The sequence below is a fragment of the Ranitomeya variabilis genome, chromosome 8 (genome assembly GCF_051348905.1).
Source record: "Ranitomeya variabilis isolate aRanVar5 chromosome 8, aRanVar5.hap1, whole genome shotgun sequence".
In the NCBI taxonomy this organism is placed as follows: Eukaryota; Metazoa; Chordata; class Amphibia; order Anura; family Dendrobatidae; genus Ranitomeya; species Ranitomeya variabilis.
The window spans coordinates 17,901,708-17,918,438 of NC_135239.1; the positions used below are offsets into that span (position 1 = coordinate 17,901,708).

At 42.4% G+C, this 16,731-nt stretch overlaps 1 protein-coding gene across 2 annotated transcripts in view; it reads right to left on the reverse strand.

Annotated features, from left to right (window-relative positions):
* Positions 1 to 16,731, reverse strand: part of LEPR (leptin receptor) — a 115,833-nt gene that overhangs the window by 10,985 nt on the left and 88,117 nt on the right. For both annotated transcript variants that reach the window (XM_077278208.1, XM_077278206.1), the window contains exons 9-15: positions 14,728 to 14,845; positions 13,147 to 13,346; positions 10,449 to 10,609; positions 8,159 to 8,312; positions 7,041 to 7,123; positions 5,604 to 5,820; positions 3,762 to 3,941 (exon numbers count right to left, since the gene is read on the reverse strand). In XM_077278208.1, coding sequence (XP_077134323.1) covers positions 3,762 to 3,941; positions 5,604 to 5,820; positions 7,041 to 7,123; positions 8,159 to 8,312; positions 10,449 to 10,609; positions 13,147 to 13,346; positions 14,728 to 14,845 — 1,113 coding nt within the window. The remainder of the gene's footprint in view (positions 1 to 3,761; positions 3,942 to 5,603; positions 5,821 to 7,040; positions 7,124 to 8,158; positions 8,313 to 10,448; positions 10,610 to 13,146; positions 13,347 to 14,727; positions 14,846 to 16,731) is intronic.

A 16,731-nucleotide genomic window follows, 5' to 3' on the forward strand; every position in this document is an offset into this window, starting at 1 on the left:
CTCCATATAGTATAATACACTCCTCATAGTCCTCCATATATTAAAATACACTGTTCAGTCCTCTATATAGTATAATACACTGCTCAGTCCTCCATATAGTATATTGTACTGCCACAGTCCTCCAAATAGTATAATACACTCCTCATAGTGCTCCATATAGTATAATGCACCGCCATTGTCATCCATGTAGTACAATTCACTTCCCATAGTATAATGCACCCCATAGTTCTTCATATAGTATAATGTATTCCCCATAGTCCTCGATACAGTATAATGCAGCCCAAATACTGTATAGTATAATGATGCCACTCCAGAGTATAATGCAGCCACCCCACAGAATATATTGTAGCCACCTGAGTATAATGTAACCCCCAGAGAATATAATTCAGCCCCCCATATAGTATAATGCAGCCCCTGCATGTATATGGCAGCCCCCTCATAGGGCATAATGCAGCCCCCCATAGAATATAATGTAGCCCCTCCATACAATACCATGCAGCCCTCCTCATATAGTATAATACAGCTCCCCATACAATATAATGTAGCCCACTCATAGAGTATGATGCAATCACCCATCATAGAATATAATACAGCCCCCCATAGAATATAATGTAGCCCCCAGAGAATGTAATACAGCCCCCCATAGAATGTAATACAGCCCCCCATAGAATATAATACAGCCCACCTCCCCACAGAATATAATACAACCCCCTATGGAATATAATGTAGCCCCCATAGAATGTAATACAGCCTCCCCATAGAATGTAATACAGCACAGCCCCCATAGAATGTAATACAGAGCAGCCCCATAGAATATAATGCAGCCATCCCCCATTAAATGTAATGCAGCCAGCCCCCATAGAATGTAATGCAGCCAGCCACCATAGAATGTAATTCAGCCAGCCCCCATAGAATGTAATGCAGCACAGCCCCCATAGAATGTAATGCAGCACAGCCCCCATAGAATGCAATGCAGCACAGCCCCTATAGAATGTAATCCAGCCAGCCCCCATAGAATGTAATGCAGCACAGCCCCCATAGAATGTAATACAGCACAGCCCCCATAGAATGCAATGCACCACAGCCCCCATAGAATGCAATGCAGCACAGCCCCCATAAAATGTAATGCAGCACAGCCCCCATAGAATGTAATGCAGCACAGCCCCATAGAATGTAATGCAGCACAGCCCCCATAGAATGTAATGCAGCCAGCCCCCATAGAATGTAATACAGCACAGCCCCCATAGAATGTAATGCAGCACAGCCCCTATAGAATGTAATGAAGCCCCCCATAGAATGTAATACAGCACAGCCCCATAGAATGTAATGCAGCACAGCCCCATAGAATGTAATACAACACAGCCCCCATAGAATGTAATACAGCCAGCCCCCATAGAATGTAATGCAGCACAGCCCCCATAGAATGTAATACAGCACAGCCCCCATAGAATGTAATACAGCACAGCCCCCATAGAATGTAATACAGCACAGCCCCCATAGAATGTAATACAGCACAGCCCCCATAGAATGTAATGCAGCCAGCCCCCATAGAATGTAAGGCAGCACAGCCCCCATAGAATGTAATACAGCCCCCCGAATTGCCCCACAATCCAGTTATCACTCACTGATATATTAAAAAAACCACTCTCCTCACCTCTCCTCGTGCCCCGTGCTGCTCCTGGCTCCAGTCTCAGCAGCTGCAGTCTGCCCGGCCACACAGCAGGTGCACGATGATATGACGTCATCGCGCACCCGCAGTGTCAGCGCGAGGAAGAGCGGGGAATGATGGGAGAGGGAGCGACAGCGGACGCTCTCCTCCATCATTGCATTCAACTGTACCGGCGTCATAGATGCCAGTATAGTTGAATGCGGGGCGGGGTGGGCGATTGGGGGGTGAGTAGGCGCTGGGGGGGGGGGGGGGGGGAGTCTGCCCTAGCGCCGCTGATATCGGCAGCAGCCCACTCCTGGCACCGGCCCTTCTGGCATTTGCCAGAAGTGCCCAATGGCCAGTCCAGTCCTGGACACAACAGTCAGCAACCACGTCCAGTTTGTTATGGCTCTGGGAAGAAGGGAGCAAAAACAAAAACAGAGAATGGCCCGGTGGTTTATAAGAAAAAAATAAAGCCAAAACGCTCCGTGTGAACATATGCTAAAGGGGAGGTATACATTTTTTTCATTAATTTTTATTTTTCTGAAGGAATAAATGTTTCTTAGCATTTTTCCCCTTTAAAATTTATTTTGGTTTGGTTTGGTAGGTCTTTTTAAAAATCTGTAAAACCGGCGCAATAGTCTGACAACATTATTCACAGATACCATATGTCAGTCAGAAAGGCATGCAGGCATCTTCTCCATGCTATTACCATTTAGTTTTAGCTCTTTTCTATCCATTTTAGCTTTTTTATCATGCTCCCAGACCTGTTTGTTGGGTCCAGCAGAAAAATATTCGGCTTTCCCATTGACTAACATTGGATTCATTATTTGGTACGAATACACGGATATTAGAAATTATTTGTGCCGATTTTCCCAAATCTGAATATTTCACTATTCGCTCAACACTACCTATGATATATGATATGATATCCCTAAGCTGGGAGGCCTGTTTCATCTCCACATTATGTTATCCCATACATATTGGTATAAATAGGTTTTATGTATTTCTCCTGCAGCAATGAATTCCCATGGTGATAACAGCTGATCGCAGGCTATTATACATATAAGGCCTCTTTCACACGTCAGTGTCTCCGGTACGTGTAGTGACAGTTTTCTCACGTACCGGAGACACTGACACACGTAGACCCATTCAAATGAATGGGTCTATGCACATGTGCGGCCCGTATGTCCGTGCTGAAAACACGTCGACATGTCCGTTTTCCACCGGCAGCACGGACCACAATACGGACAGCACACGTGCACACGGAGAACAGTGTGCACTCTCCTCCGTGTGCACGTACCGCCCGCAGGAGAGACAGCGCTACACTAAGCGCTGTCCCCCCCCGCGTGTGGTGCTGAAGGCGGAATTCATCTCTTCTTCCCCGCCGGAGAGAGGAAATGAGTTTTTTTTTCTTGTTTTTTTTTTTTTTTTTTTTTTGGGGGGGGGGGGGGTTTGAAAAATAAAGTTTGCATGTGCCCCCGCGTCCCCCCCCCCCCCAGTGCGCCGCCTGGCCTCTTGCCGCAGAAATACTCACCCGGCCAGCTCCTGCGATGTCTCCTGTGTCCTCTCCGCGCTGCCAGCTTCTCCTGTGTGAGCGGTCACGTGGGACCGCTCATTACAGTCAGGGATTATTCACTGACTGTAACCACGTGACCGCTCACACAGGAGAAGCTGGCAGCGCGGAGAGGACACAGGAGACATCGCAGGAGCTGGCCGGGTGAGTATTTCTGCGGCAAGAGGCCAGGCGGCGCACTGGGGGGGGGGGGGACGCGGGGGCACATGCAAACTTTATTTTTCACCCCCCCCCCCAGAAAAAAAAAAAAAAGATCTTTCATCTCTTCTCTCCGGCGGGGAAGAAGAGATGAATTCTGCCTTCAGCACCACATGCGGGGGGGACAGCGCTTAGTGTAGCGCTGTCTCTCCTGCACGGTCCGTGTGGTCCTCAGGGGGCACACGGGCGGCACACGGATGCCGCACGTATGTGCCACTTGAGCACACGGACATACGGACACGGATATCTCCGGTACCGGTTTTTCCCGGTACCGGAAATATCAGGACGTGTGAAAGAGCCCTAACCTAGAGTTATTCAAGCCTTTATGACTGCACTCACCTTCAATGTAATATCTGTAGACATTGGGTGGAATATACGTCCAGCGGACTCGGGACCTTACTCTCAGGTTTTTCCATTCCAGTACAAACCCCAAAAGATTGTATGGGACTGGAGACACGCTCCACACTGCAAGTACCGTACTATTTTGGGAGTAGATGTTCAACGATTGCACTGCCGTCACTGAAAGGGTTAAAACACGTCTGATGAAAAGCTGGATATATATATATAAAATAATTACATTAATTATTGTATATTAATTGTATTATTAATCCTGCATGATCTTTCCCCAGTTCAATGTGTGTCACAAATAAATGTGAAAAGATCAATAAGGAAGAACAACTTTTGTCTCTTAACCCTTCCGTATAAATAATAATAATAATAATCTTTATTTATATATTTATACATATTCCGCAGCGCTTTACAGCTTAACAGTTTCAAACACAACAGTCATAAGCAACAACGTTAGCAATACAATAATTAAAGCAAAATAAGACGACCCTGCTCGTGAGAGCTTACAATCTACAATCAATCGTTATGTATGCAAAGTAAACTAATAATACATATGAAATAACAAATAATGCATTATAATAAGCAATTCAACATAATCTTGCACCATACACTAATACATTAATTAGTAATGACATTAATGTATGCATTTTTATTTTTATTTTTTTACATAGGATTCTATGGTTGACGTTTGGTCATCTGATGATATATACTTTATTTTCATGTTCACTTAACATCTTGTGTCATACATATTGGGATATGTCAAATGTGGAAACAAGTTAAAGGGGTTGTTCGGCGAAAGAATAGGGTAAGTCCACAGGGAAGGTAATAACTTACTGATCATTGGGGGTCCAACCACTGGGGCCAATTTGCAAAACAGGGAATTTTTTTTCCCCAATGGGACACTTTACACCGTTGATAAATAGAGAGACAGGTCGGATGCCCAACTACCTCTCCATTTATTCTCTATGAGGCTGACAATAAATGCTGAGGGCAGCGCTCAGCAGCCACATAGGGAATGAATAGAGCAGCGGTCGAGTATGTGCAATGCCGCTCCATTGTATAATGAGGATAAAAATGCCCCAGTCTCCCGATAGGTAAGGGTCCTTGCAGTCAGACCCCACCAATCAATGATTTACTATCATTTCTGTAGATAAGCGAGAAGTCGTTTTCTCTAGACAATCCCTTTAAGGAATGACACATCTGTGTATTAGATTGATAATAGCTATATAATAACAGACTAAAAATATACCTAAAATAAACTGATAATATATTAATTTACTAATAACAGATTGATACAACGCTTACTGTAAACTAATGATATAAGTAAATCAGACTCATAATGCATCTGAAATAACTGAAAAAATATACCTACAATAGACTAATAATACACATATAATAACAGCTAATATAGCACACTAATGTATACATTTAGAGTATTAATAATATAATAGACAGGTAATACACACATAATAATTGATGAGTAATATGGATAAAATATCCTGATAATTGTATAGTAACAGAAAAATTATTCGCTTATAATATACTATAATAGACTGATAACAGTCTAATATACATGTAATACAATAATAATATGCTGATAATAAGCGAATAATGTTTATATTATGTATTGATGATAATATGTATAGAATAGTAGACTAATAAAACACACTTTAAAGACAAACTGATAGGAAGTTTAGATTGTGAGTCCCAATGGGGACAGTGATAATGATGTCTGTAAAGCGCTGTGGAATTATATGTAAGCTACATAAATAATATCGGAATAAGACATATCACAAATTTATTATGAGTGCAAGTTTCCTTACGATTTGTTACCTTTGCTCACGTCTTCTGACAGCGTTAAATTGTGGTTCATCTTTGAATGCCCCAGAGAGTTGACAGCTCGCACCGTCAGTGTGACGGCACTGTGCTGCAGGGTCAGGGTATAGTTGGTGACATTGCCCACATACGTGGACCAGCTGATGATATTGGATACTTGCTGTACAAGTTCATAGCCACGAATGCTACACAGTGACTGGGCCTTCTGTAATGGCTACAAATAAAGCAAAAAAAAGTTATCTATTATGTATGAAGAGACACAGATCAGACTCTCAAAATTCTTGATTCCCCTCATTAAAGGAGGTATCCGGGACTTTACAAAAAACGTATACAAGCACTAACAGGCAGGTAATTGCAACTTATCTGCCTGTTGTGTACAACGCAGTTCATCTCTGGCACGATCAGTCACAGACCGCTCCTGCCGGAGGATCAGCTGCTTCTGCTGGCGCAACGGGGAGGGACTTCTGATGTTATTTTGATTGACAGCCCACTCCCCCAGGTAGGCAGCAGGAATCCAGCTGTCAATCAGAATGACCTTTGATGTCCCGCCTCCTCGAGTCAGCAGAGGCAGCTGAAACTCTGGCAGGAGCATCTGTGATTGCACTATGTTGAGGAAAACGTCGCCGTGCATAACAGGCAGGTAAGTTGCAATTACCTGCCTGTTAGTGCTTAGATACTTTTTATTTTTGTAAAGTCCCGGATACCCCCTTTAGGCCGGCGTCACACTAAATGTATAGAAAATCGGTCCGAGTCTCCCTGCCGAGAGTCGCAGAAGTGTTCTCCATTTATTCATTTGTGTATAATGTGTTTGCAATGTGATGATGCGATGTTCTCGCACCTATGTATCCATATGACATCCGTATGACATGCGTATGGCTTTACATTTCTCACTGCTTTTCCCCATTGAATTTAATAGCTCAACGGGCTGAAATGAGGAAAATGTGTGCGTATTTCTCGCAAGCTAGACGAATGGTCTGTGTGGTGTCTGAGTTTTCCTCTCACCTATAGGCTTGCATTAGCGAGTCTCACAGCATGCTGCTGTTTTATACGCATGTCGAATACGCCTGAGAAAAAATACGGTGATGTGAGCTGCCCCTTAGAATAACACTGGTCCAAGTGCTATGCGATGTTTACTCGCATAGCACTCATCCGTATTCTACAGTAGTGTGACCCCGGCCTCAAACTTAAACTCACAGTGGTCGTATTTGGATATAGCAGCTCTGACCCTCAGCGATCGGATACTGATGTCCTATGCTATGGATAATTCATCAATGTCTCAGATCCGGACCACCCCTTTTCATGGTCTGGGTTGGAGTTGATTCCTAACCAGGGAATTAGTGCTGCAGGCCTACTGGCATGCACTGTGTAAGTAGTAGGTGTGGATATGGGGATGAAGGGGTTGAATACATTTTTCCAAACACTCGTGTTATTTACCTTCCAAACCAATGTAATGTTGTCTCCCTTCTGAATGTTTTTTTTTGTCGTAATTCTCCAAAATTCTGGACCACTCGAAGGTTCTGTAGAACATCAAATTAAGATGTGATATCTCATAAAAAGTCATCACACAAGACATGACATCACTTAATACATGCGTTCATAAGACATGATAATATCAAAGGGGCATGGCATCATACAGAACATGACATCACCCAAGAAATAATATAACACAGGGCACAACATTACACGAGAAGTTACATCACACAAGACATGACAGCACATAAGAAATGATATCACATCACTCAGAAAAATGACATCACACAAGACATCATACCACACAGGATGTTACATCACACTGGACTTGACATCACAGAAGATATTAAACACTATACAGTGTGTGACATCACACAGGACACAACATTACACAAGATATTAAAACACACAGGAAATGACATGACATTACACAAGATGTTACATCAGGGTGGAAATGACATAACACAGGACATATCACATAAGATGTTAAGATGTTTCATCATACAGAACATGATATCACCCAAGAAATAATATAGCACAGGACACAACATTACACAAGACATGACATAACACAAGGCATTATATCACACAGGACGCTAAATCATATAAGAAATTACATCACATCACACAAGAAATGACATCACACGACATTATACCGCACAGGATGTTACATCACACAGGACATGACATCACACAAGACATTACATCACACAGTGTATGACATCACACAGGACATGACATTACACAAGATGTTACATCACACAAAAAATGACATGACATCACACAAGAAATGAAATCACACGACATTATACCGCACAGGATGTGACATCACACAAGACATTACATCACACAGTGTATGACATCACACAGGACATGACGTTACACAAGATGTTACATCACACAAAAAATGACATGACATCACACAAGAAATGAAATCACACAAAAAATGACGTGACATCACGTAAGATGTTACATCAGGGAGGAAATGACATCATTACACAGGACATATCACATAAGATGTTTCATCATACAATTCATGACATCACAACTCATCCACGTTTTGATTGAATGAATATTCTAACCTTTGATGTCTTTGACGACTGTATCAAGAGGATTGGTCCAATTACTCCAGATGTCAGATAAATTAACCACTTGGCATCGGACCTGAATGGTGTAAGCCTGGCAGACATCTACTTGAAATATGGTTGCAGATTCATTTCTGTAAATGTCTATAACCTGAGAAGGCAGACGTTTGAGGCTTTGTTATGTACATTTCCTAAATACAGTGGATGTAAATAGTCTACACACCCCTGATAAAATACCAAGTTTTTGAAAAAAAATTTTTTTAAATCCTACCAACAACAATCATTTCAGGACTGTTTCCACCTTTAATTTCAATCATAATCTGTACAATTCAGTTGAAAAGTAAACCAAAATCTTTTCGGGTGGATGAGGAAAAATAACTAAATAATGTGGTTGCATAAATATGTACTCCCATCAATACTTTATTGAAGAACCTTTCAAATTTATGACACCATTCAGTATTTTGGGTAGAAGTCTATCACGTGGAACATCTAGAATTGGTGATCTTTGCCCGCTCTTCCTTGCAGTGCTTCCAAATCTGAAAGGGTTGTGAGGATATCTCCTCTGTACAGCACCCTCTTCATGTTACTCACAGATTTTCAGTTGGATTCAGGTCTAGGCTCAGGCTGGGCCATTCCATATCTGTGTTCTTTGGTGAAGCCATTCTTTCGTGGATTTTAAGGTTCTTAGGTTCACTGTTGTGCTGAAAGGTGAAATTTCTCTTCATCGTCAGTTTTTTTTTGCAAAGACCGGAATGATTTGTTGCAATATTGACTGATATTTGGAACTTTTCATAATTCGCTCCTCCTTGACCAAAGCCCCAGTTCCAGTTGCCGAAACATAACCGCAAAGTACAATGCTTCCGCCACCATGCCTCACTGTGGGTATGATTTTTTTTTTTTTTATGATGTGCGGTTTTAACATTGCACCAAGCATAACTTTTGGAATTGGAGCCAAAAGTTCCACTTTGGTTTAATCAGATATAACACAGTATCCCACATGCTTTTGGCAGATTTGATGTAGTTTTTGGCAAAACATAGCTAGGCCTGGTTGTTTTTCTTTGTTAGTAAAGGCTTCCATCTTGCCACTATACTCTATGGGCCACACAGATGAAGAATACGGGAGATTGTTGTCAGATGCAGGACACAATCAGTACTTGCCAGAAACTCCTGCATCTCCTTTAATGTTGTTGTCAACCTCTTGGTAACCACCCGGACCAATTTTCTTCTTGTCTTTTCATCAATTTTAGAGAGACATCCAGTTCTAGGTAATGTCACTGTTGTTCCAAATTGAAGCCACATCTTGATGACGTCTTCACAGTGTTCCACAGCGATGTCTTCACAGTTCTCCATGGTACATCTAATGCCTTGAAAGTTTTTTTTGTAACCTTCTCCTGACTGATATCTTTCAACAATGAGATCCCTTTGCTGTTTTGTAGGCTGTTTACGGACCATGGCTTATGCTGCAAAATGGAAGGCTATTCCAGGAAGATCTTCATAAAACAGGAAAACTTTATATGGAGTCAGAATCCTTGTAAATTATGGCAGCTGAGTACTGACTACTATGTAACATGAATGTATTTGTGATTGGCTATTTCTAAACACAACTAATTGTATGAGGATGTTCACACTTATGCAATCAGATCATCTTAGTTTTGTTATTTTTATTTTCCCCCTCCAAATTATTTTAGTTTGCTTCCCAAATGGATTTGTACAGATTATGGGCGACATTAAAGGCAGAAAAAGTTCTGAAATGATTCTTCATTTTAGAATGGTAAAAACTTGGCATTTTAACAGGGGTGTGTAAACATTTTATTTCCAGTGTACATTTTCAATACATATAAATAGCTTGTCCAATTATGACAATAACCTTAACAACACTCTGTTCCAACAATTTGTATTTTTATCTATATAGGTCTAAAATGTTATTTTTAGGCAGAACTTCACATCCCATGTATAGACATAGAGCTAAATGATATAACTCAGGTTACTGGTGGCCATCATTAGAGGGGGTCAGTCTTGGTGACATCTCCTGCAGTGATGACAAGTGACCGCTGCGGTCAGTCACTGGCCTCAGCAGAACTTTGTTCTCTCATATTTGTTACCATCAGCTACAATTTTTAATTACCATAAAATCCTTTAGCTCTTGGTTATTATTAATTTTGCCAAATATTGATATTTTTGGAACCTTTTCGCTGAAATGACTTTCTTTATTACTGTGTTGGGTTTTATGGAGGTTCGCTTGTGCTTTTTTCTAGTAATGACTATCAGTAGTTCAGGGACTGGGTACCTGCCATTCTGCCTCCCGACCTTGTAGCCGATACCGGAGCTGGTAAGAGATGTCCTCCACCACAAACCTCGGCCGTCCCCAGCTCACGTGTAAATGTCTCATGGCATGTTCAGTGTCCGCCATCATCTCAGCCTGCACCATCCGTGGAGCATACGGCTTCACTATATACAGAGGAGAGGAAACAATCTCTACAGAATTATTGCACATCATTGAACATTCTAATTACTTTATGAATATTGTGCAGTTCTGCAGCAGCTGATGCGTGTATCATGAGGTTCTGCAGCAGCTGAGGTGTGTATAATAATAATAATTTTATTTAGGCCTCTTTCACACGTCAGTGTCTCCGGTACGTGTAGTGACAGTTTTCTCACGTACCGGAGACACTGACACACGTAGACCCATTTAAATGAATGGGTCTATGCACATGTGCGTGTTTTCACACGGACCGTATGTCCGTGCTGAAAACACGTCGACATGTCCGTTTTCCACCGGCAGCACGGACCACAATACGGACAGCACACGTGCACACGGAGAACAGTGTGCACTCTCCTCCGTGTGCACGTACCGCCCGCAGGAGAGACAGCGCTACACTAAGCGCTGTCCCCCCGCTGTGGTGCTGAAGGCGGAATTCATCTCTTCTCCCCCTCCGGAGAGAAGAGATGAAAGATCAAGTTTTTTTTTTTTTTGTGAAAAATAAAGTTTTCATGTGTCCCCCCCCCCTCAGTGCGCCGCCTGGTCCCTTGCCGCAGAAATACTCACCTAGCTCCCGCGATGTCTCCTCTGTCCTCTCCGCGCTGGCAGCTTCTCCTGTGTGAGCGGTCACGTGGTACCGCTCATTACAGTCAGGGAATATTCACTGACTGTAATGAGCGCTCCCACGTGACCGCTCACACAGGAGAAGCTGCCGGCGCTGAGAGGACAGAGGAGACATCGCAGGAGCTGGCCGGGTGAGTATTTCTGCAGCAAGGGGCCAGGCGGCGCACTGAAAAAAAAAAAAAAAGATCTTTCATCTCTTCTCTCCAACGAACGCTGGGGGAGAAGAGATGAATTCTGCCTTCAGCACCACATGCGGGGGGGACAGCGCTTAGTGTAGCGCTGTCTCTCCTGCACGGTCCGTGTGGTCCTCAGGCGGCACACGGGCGGCACACGGATGCCGCACGTATGTGCCACTTGAGCACACGGACATACGGACACGGATATCTCCGGTACCGTTTTTTTCCGGTACCGGAAATATCAGGACGTGTGAAAGAGCCCTTATATAGCGCTAATATATTCGTATAATGAGGCTCTGCAGCAGCTGAAGTGTAATGTTCTGCAGCAGTTGAGTTGTGTGTACTGCAGTTCTGCAGCAGCTGAGGTGTATGTAATGATGTAATGAGGTTCTACAGCAGCTGAAGTATTATGTTTTGCTGCAGCTGAGGTGTGTATGATGTTTTGCAGCATCTGAGGTTCTGCAGCAGCTGAGGTGTGTATTATGAGGTTCTGCAGCAAGTTTGGCATGTATTATGGATGTTTTATAGCAGCTGAGGTGTGTATTATGATGTTCCGCAGCAGCTGATGTGTATAAAGTAAATCTGTGCAGCAGCTAAAGGTATTATGATGTTCTTTAGCATGTGCAATGTATATTATAATGTTCTGAAGGATGTTCTGCAAAAATTAAGGTGTGTATCTCTGTATCATGAGGTTCTGCAGCAGGTGAGGTATGCATCACAAGATTCTACAGCAGTTGAAGAGTGTATCATGAGGATTTGCAGCACCTGAGGTGTGAATTATGATATTTTGCCAGAGCTGATGTGTGTATTTTGATGATCTGCTGCAGCTATATATCACATAGCACTACTGTCACAGACTATCCTCATCTGTCAGAGATGTGTGAATCCTACCCTCTACCTGCAGGTGGCGACAAATAGACATGGATGAACAATTCTTATTTATGATGCGGTATCTGATAATTCGGCACAGAGGCCCTGATTCATCATTGCTGTTTCTCCATTTTTCTGGGCTGATTTGCTCCTTTTTAGTGTCTTTAGTATTGGCACCTTATTCTCTATACATTTTACGTCACTTTTTAAGTTGTCTCTTCTTAAACAGAATCTGTCATCACGATTTAACCTGTTAAAGTAAAGGTATGGCCATAATGGCGCTGTTATACCGATTTAATGGATACCTGTGCTGAAAAAATCCATATCCCAGTTCTTGTTTTATTCACATTAGAAGTTTTGGTGCAATAGCAGGATTGTCGTGTTGACAGGTCGTCTTTAAGTCTTTCTTTAATTTTTCCTCAACAACTTTCTTGTCCACACAGATTCACGAAATGCAATTTTTACCTCTTTGCTCTCTATGGTGCATTTCACTCCAGTCCTCCCCTGGAGTAAGGTTTCTGGAGTAGTTTTTGGTATGGCGCATTTTTGAGAATTTTTAATGGATTTATGACTTTTGGTGCTGAGAAATCGCAAAATAAAACGCATTTTTTGAATTTTGTCCCAATTCATGAACCACGTGAACTATTTTTAAGAATTTGGTGCAAAAAACACTAGCGAATACCGCAAGGCAAAAAAAAGTAGCTTAAACAAATAGCAAGAGATGAATCGGGTCTAGAGCATTTTGGGGGGTTCTTCGTTATATCACCTTGGAACGTGATGCAATATGGCCGTCTCCATATGATACAGACAACTATGCAATTTAGCATGCTTCTTACCAATATCAATGGGCCTCAGAGACACAGGAGGGGATCGCAGGGTGCCGGATGGGTGTTGTATTTCTATCCACATGTTATAACTGGATATGATCTTGATTTTATTGAAAATGCATTTATAGGAGCCGTCCGGCTGCATCTCACAGATCTTCATAGCGGAAGCGTCATATTTTATATCTGTCTCAAATGAATAGTTTATCTCCCTTAAAAAAAAAAATAACATAATGCAATTTACAAGTCACCAACTTGTTCAAAGTACCATCCTCTGCAGGAATAATAATAACAGGAAGGGTCGTAGTAACAGTTTTACCCTTCATGAACACAAACGTGTTGCAGCTCGGTGGAATGATATTTCAGCTTTATTTTTTGTTGGCAGCATTGTTTCTGGGAGAGTAAGTCTATAATATAGAGCACCATATGGCAAAATATTCTGTAGTTTGGAGCCACGGAAATGCCACGTGCCGCTCTACAGCTGCCAGCTGTGTAAAAGGAGGTTATAATACTAGCATAATTGTCATTATAAGGAATAGTGATTATGGCAATAATAGTAATATGAGTAGTGTCAGTATTAATAATAGTACTAGTAGTGCTGGAAGAATTAATCCAGAAACTAATAGTTGTAATAGTAATAATAATAACAACAGAACAGAAGTAGTAATGTTAAAGTATAGTCTCATGTTATTATGCAGGGAGGGGGCATATTGGAGACATGAAAAGTTGGTAAGTTCATTTTCTTTTCATCTCAATTGCCTACTGAAATTTATACAAGTGTCCCTAATGTCGAATAGATTAATACATGTATCCCTGGTGTCTAAAGGGTTAATGTTATTACTGAGTTCTCCCTAGAGCATAACGAATTGCTATATATTTACAGGAGCCTTGTAGGTTAATGCTAGTATTCCTGGTGTTCTGTGGGTTAATGTGTATTCCCCTAGTGTCTCCTGGGTTAATACTTCTGTCCCTGGAGTCTCCTGGGCTAATACTTGTGTCCACGATGTCTTCTGGACTAATACTTGTGTCTGGTGTCTCCCGGACTAATACTTGTGCGTCTGGTGTCTCATGGCCTGATACTTGTGTGTCTGGTGTCTCCTGGGCTAATACTTGTGTGTCTGGTGTCTCCCGGGCTAATACTTGTGTCTGGTGTCTCCCGGACTAATACTTGTGTGTCTGGTGTCTCCTGGGCTAATACTTGTGTTCCTGGTGTCTCCCGGACTAATACTTGTGCGTCTGGTGTCTCATGGCCTGATACTTGTGTGTCTGGTGTCTCCTGGGCTAATACATGTGTCCCTGGTGTTCTTGGGCTAATACTTGTGTCCCTGGTGTCTCCCGGACTAATACTTGTGTGTCTGGTGTCTCCTGGGCTAATACTTGTGTTCCTGGTGTCTCCCGGACTAATACTTGTGCGTCTGGTGTCTCATGGCCTGATACTTGTGTGTCTGGTGTCTCCCGGACTAATACTTTTCTATCACACATGTCCAGTGCAGTAGAGAAGCAATGGAAAGCAGTTGTGCTATACTCATAGTAAACCACAGGATGGCAGTAGTTCCATCTCTTTGTATCCATAGAACACAGGCTAACACTTACTCATAATATCGGAATGTCAAGGTGATGTCTTTTAGGGGGATGACTTGCTTGGGCATCCACCTGCAGGTCATAACTGTCATTTCTCCATTGGTTTCACACGTAATGCTGATATTAGTGTCTATGTAATGATGAAATAGATAAAATAGAATTACTATACATGCAAAGAGAGGAGGCCATATGGGGTGTGGAGATGGCAGTCACGCCGGGTCCTGGTGCCTGAGGTTGTGTAGATGCTTTTCTGCCACATATAAAGACACTAGTGTTCTAAATGACACACGGTACAGATTTAGCATCATAGTTATGATACACCTGAGAATTCTTTGCCGACCTTGCTTATCTTTCTGTAGCAGTTTCTACATATGAGTAAAGGATTGTGTGTCCCATTTGATCATGGCTCTTTGGGCAATATCAAAATGATATGGAATACATGTGAGGTCTCTTTCACACATCAGTTTTTTAGAATCAGTCACAATCCGTTAAAGTGTTGAAAAGACGGATCCTGTGCAGACAGTAAAAATCTGATGCACTGGATCTGTTTTTTTTATTACGGATCCATCGAAGCAGCTGCCACAAGAATTTAAAGGAACAGAATTCTTCTTCTTCTCTCTCTCTCGAGAGATTCCCTGAATGGAATAATGGGTTAAATTAAAGGAATAGAATTTCTTCCAGGCATGCTCAGTTTCAAAAAAATGGAATCCGTCGCTGGATTCCGTCTTTTGACGGACAGCGACGGATCCTGCGCCCACAGGCTTCTATTATAGCCAACGACGGACGGCACAGGATCCGTTGCTGTCAGACTTTTCGACGTACACAAAAAACGTTACTATGTCCGTTGTCTATGGCCGATGGACAAAGACTTTACGACGGATCCGTCAAACGATGGATGAAACGGAAGGCCATCCGTCACAATCCGTTGCTAAGGCTACTTTCACACTAGCGTTAACTGCAAACCGTCTCAAAACGTCTTTTTTGCCGAAAAAACGGATGCGTCAAAAAAGTGAAAAACGTGTGCAACGCATACAGCATTTCGACGGATCCGTCACAAATCCGCTAAACGTTTCCGTCGAAAATACTGGATGCGTTGCATACGTTGCATACGTTTTTACCATCCGTTGCATCCGTTTTTCCGACGGATCCGTTTTTAAAATGGGAGGCTCCCAAATTTGATTGGCTACTGGAAAATATGGAAAACTATATAGTTACTGTTTTTACAGCCCATCATTGTGGGTTTTAGTTTTGTGGCAGCGATGGAAGGTGTTCTTGTGAGGATTGCGAGTTTGGTATGACGTAATATTTGAGACGAATCGCCTGGATATCATAGTGATAGGATAGGATAGGATATGATAGGATAGGATCCTATAGCATAGGATATCATAGCCCAGGCCAGGTTTATATAGATTTGGGGATGTCTGGCCAATTGGCAACAAAATCCAGCTTCTGAGCATGCTCAGTGTAAAAAAACGTATTGCAGCGCTGCATTGCGTCGTACGACGTGTCCCGACGCATCCGTCGCTCATAGGCTTCCATTGTAGCCAACGACGTACGCCGCAGGATGCGTCGCGACACGTTTTTTAGGCGGAGACAAAAAACGTTACAATCAACGTTTTTTGCCGACGACGTGTCGCCAAATTTCGACGCATCCGTCGTACGACGTACACGACGTATGCCAATCCATCGCAATACGTCGCCAATACAAGTCTATTGGGAAAAAACGCATCCTGCAAACACTTTTGCAGGATGGGTTTTTTCTGAAAAAAGACGTTTTGAGACGGTTTGCAGTTAACGCTAGTGTGAAAGTAGCCTAATACAAGTCTGTGATAAAAAAAAACGGATCCAGCAGCAACATTTGCTTGATCCGTTTTTATCTAAAAAAAGACGGATTGTGACTGATGGCAAAAAACTGATGTGTGAAAGAGGCCTTAGAAATAGAAGGTGCCCTCACTCTTTCTAGCCCCCAGCGTTAAGGTTACAAAAATGGGGCTTAAAGGAATAAAGCAATCTCTG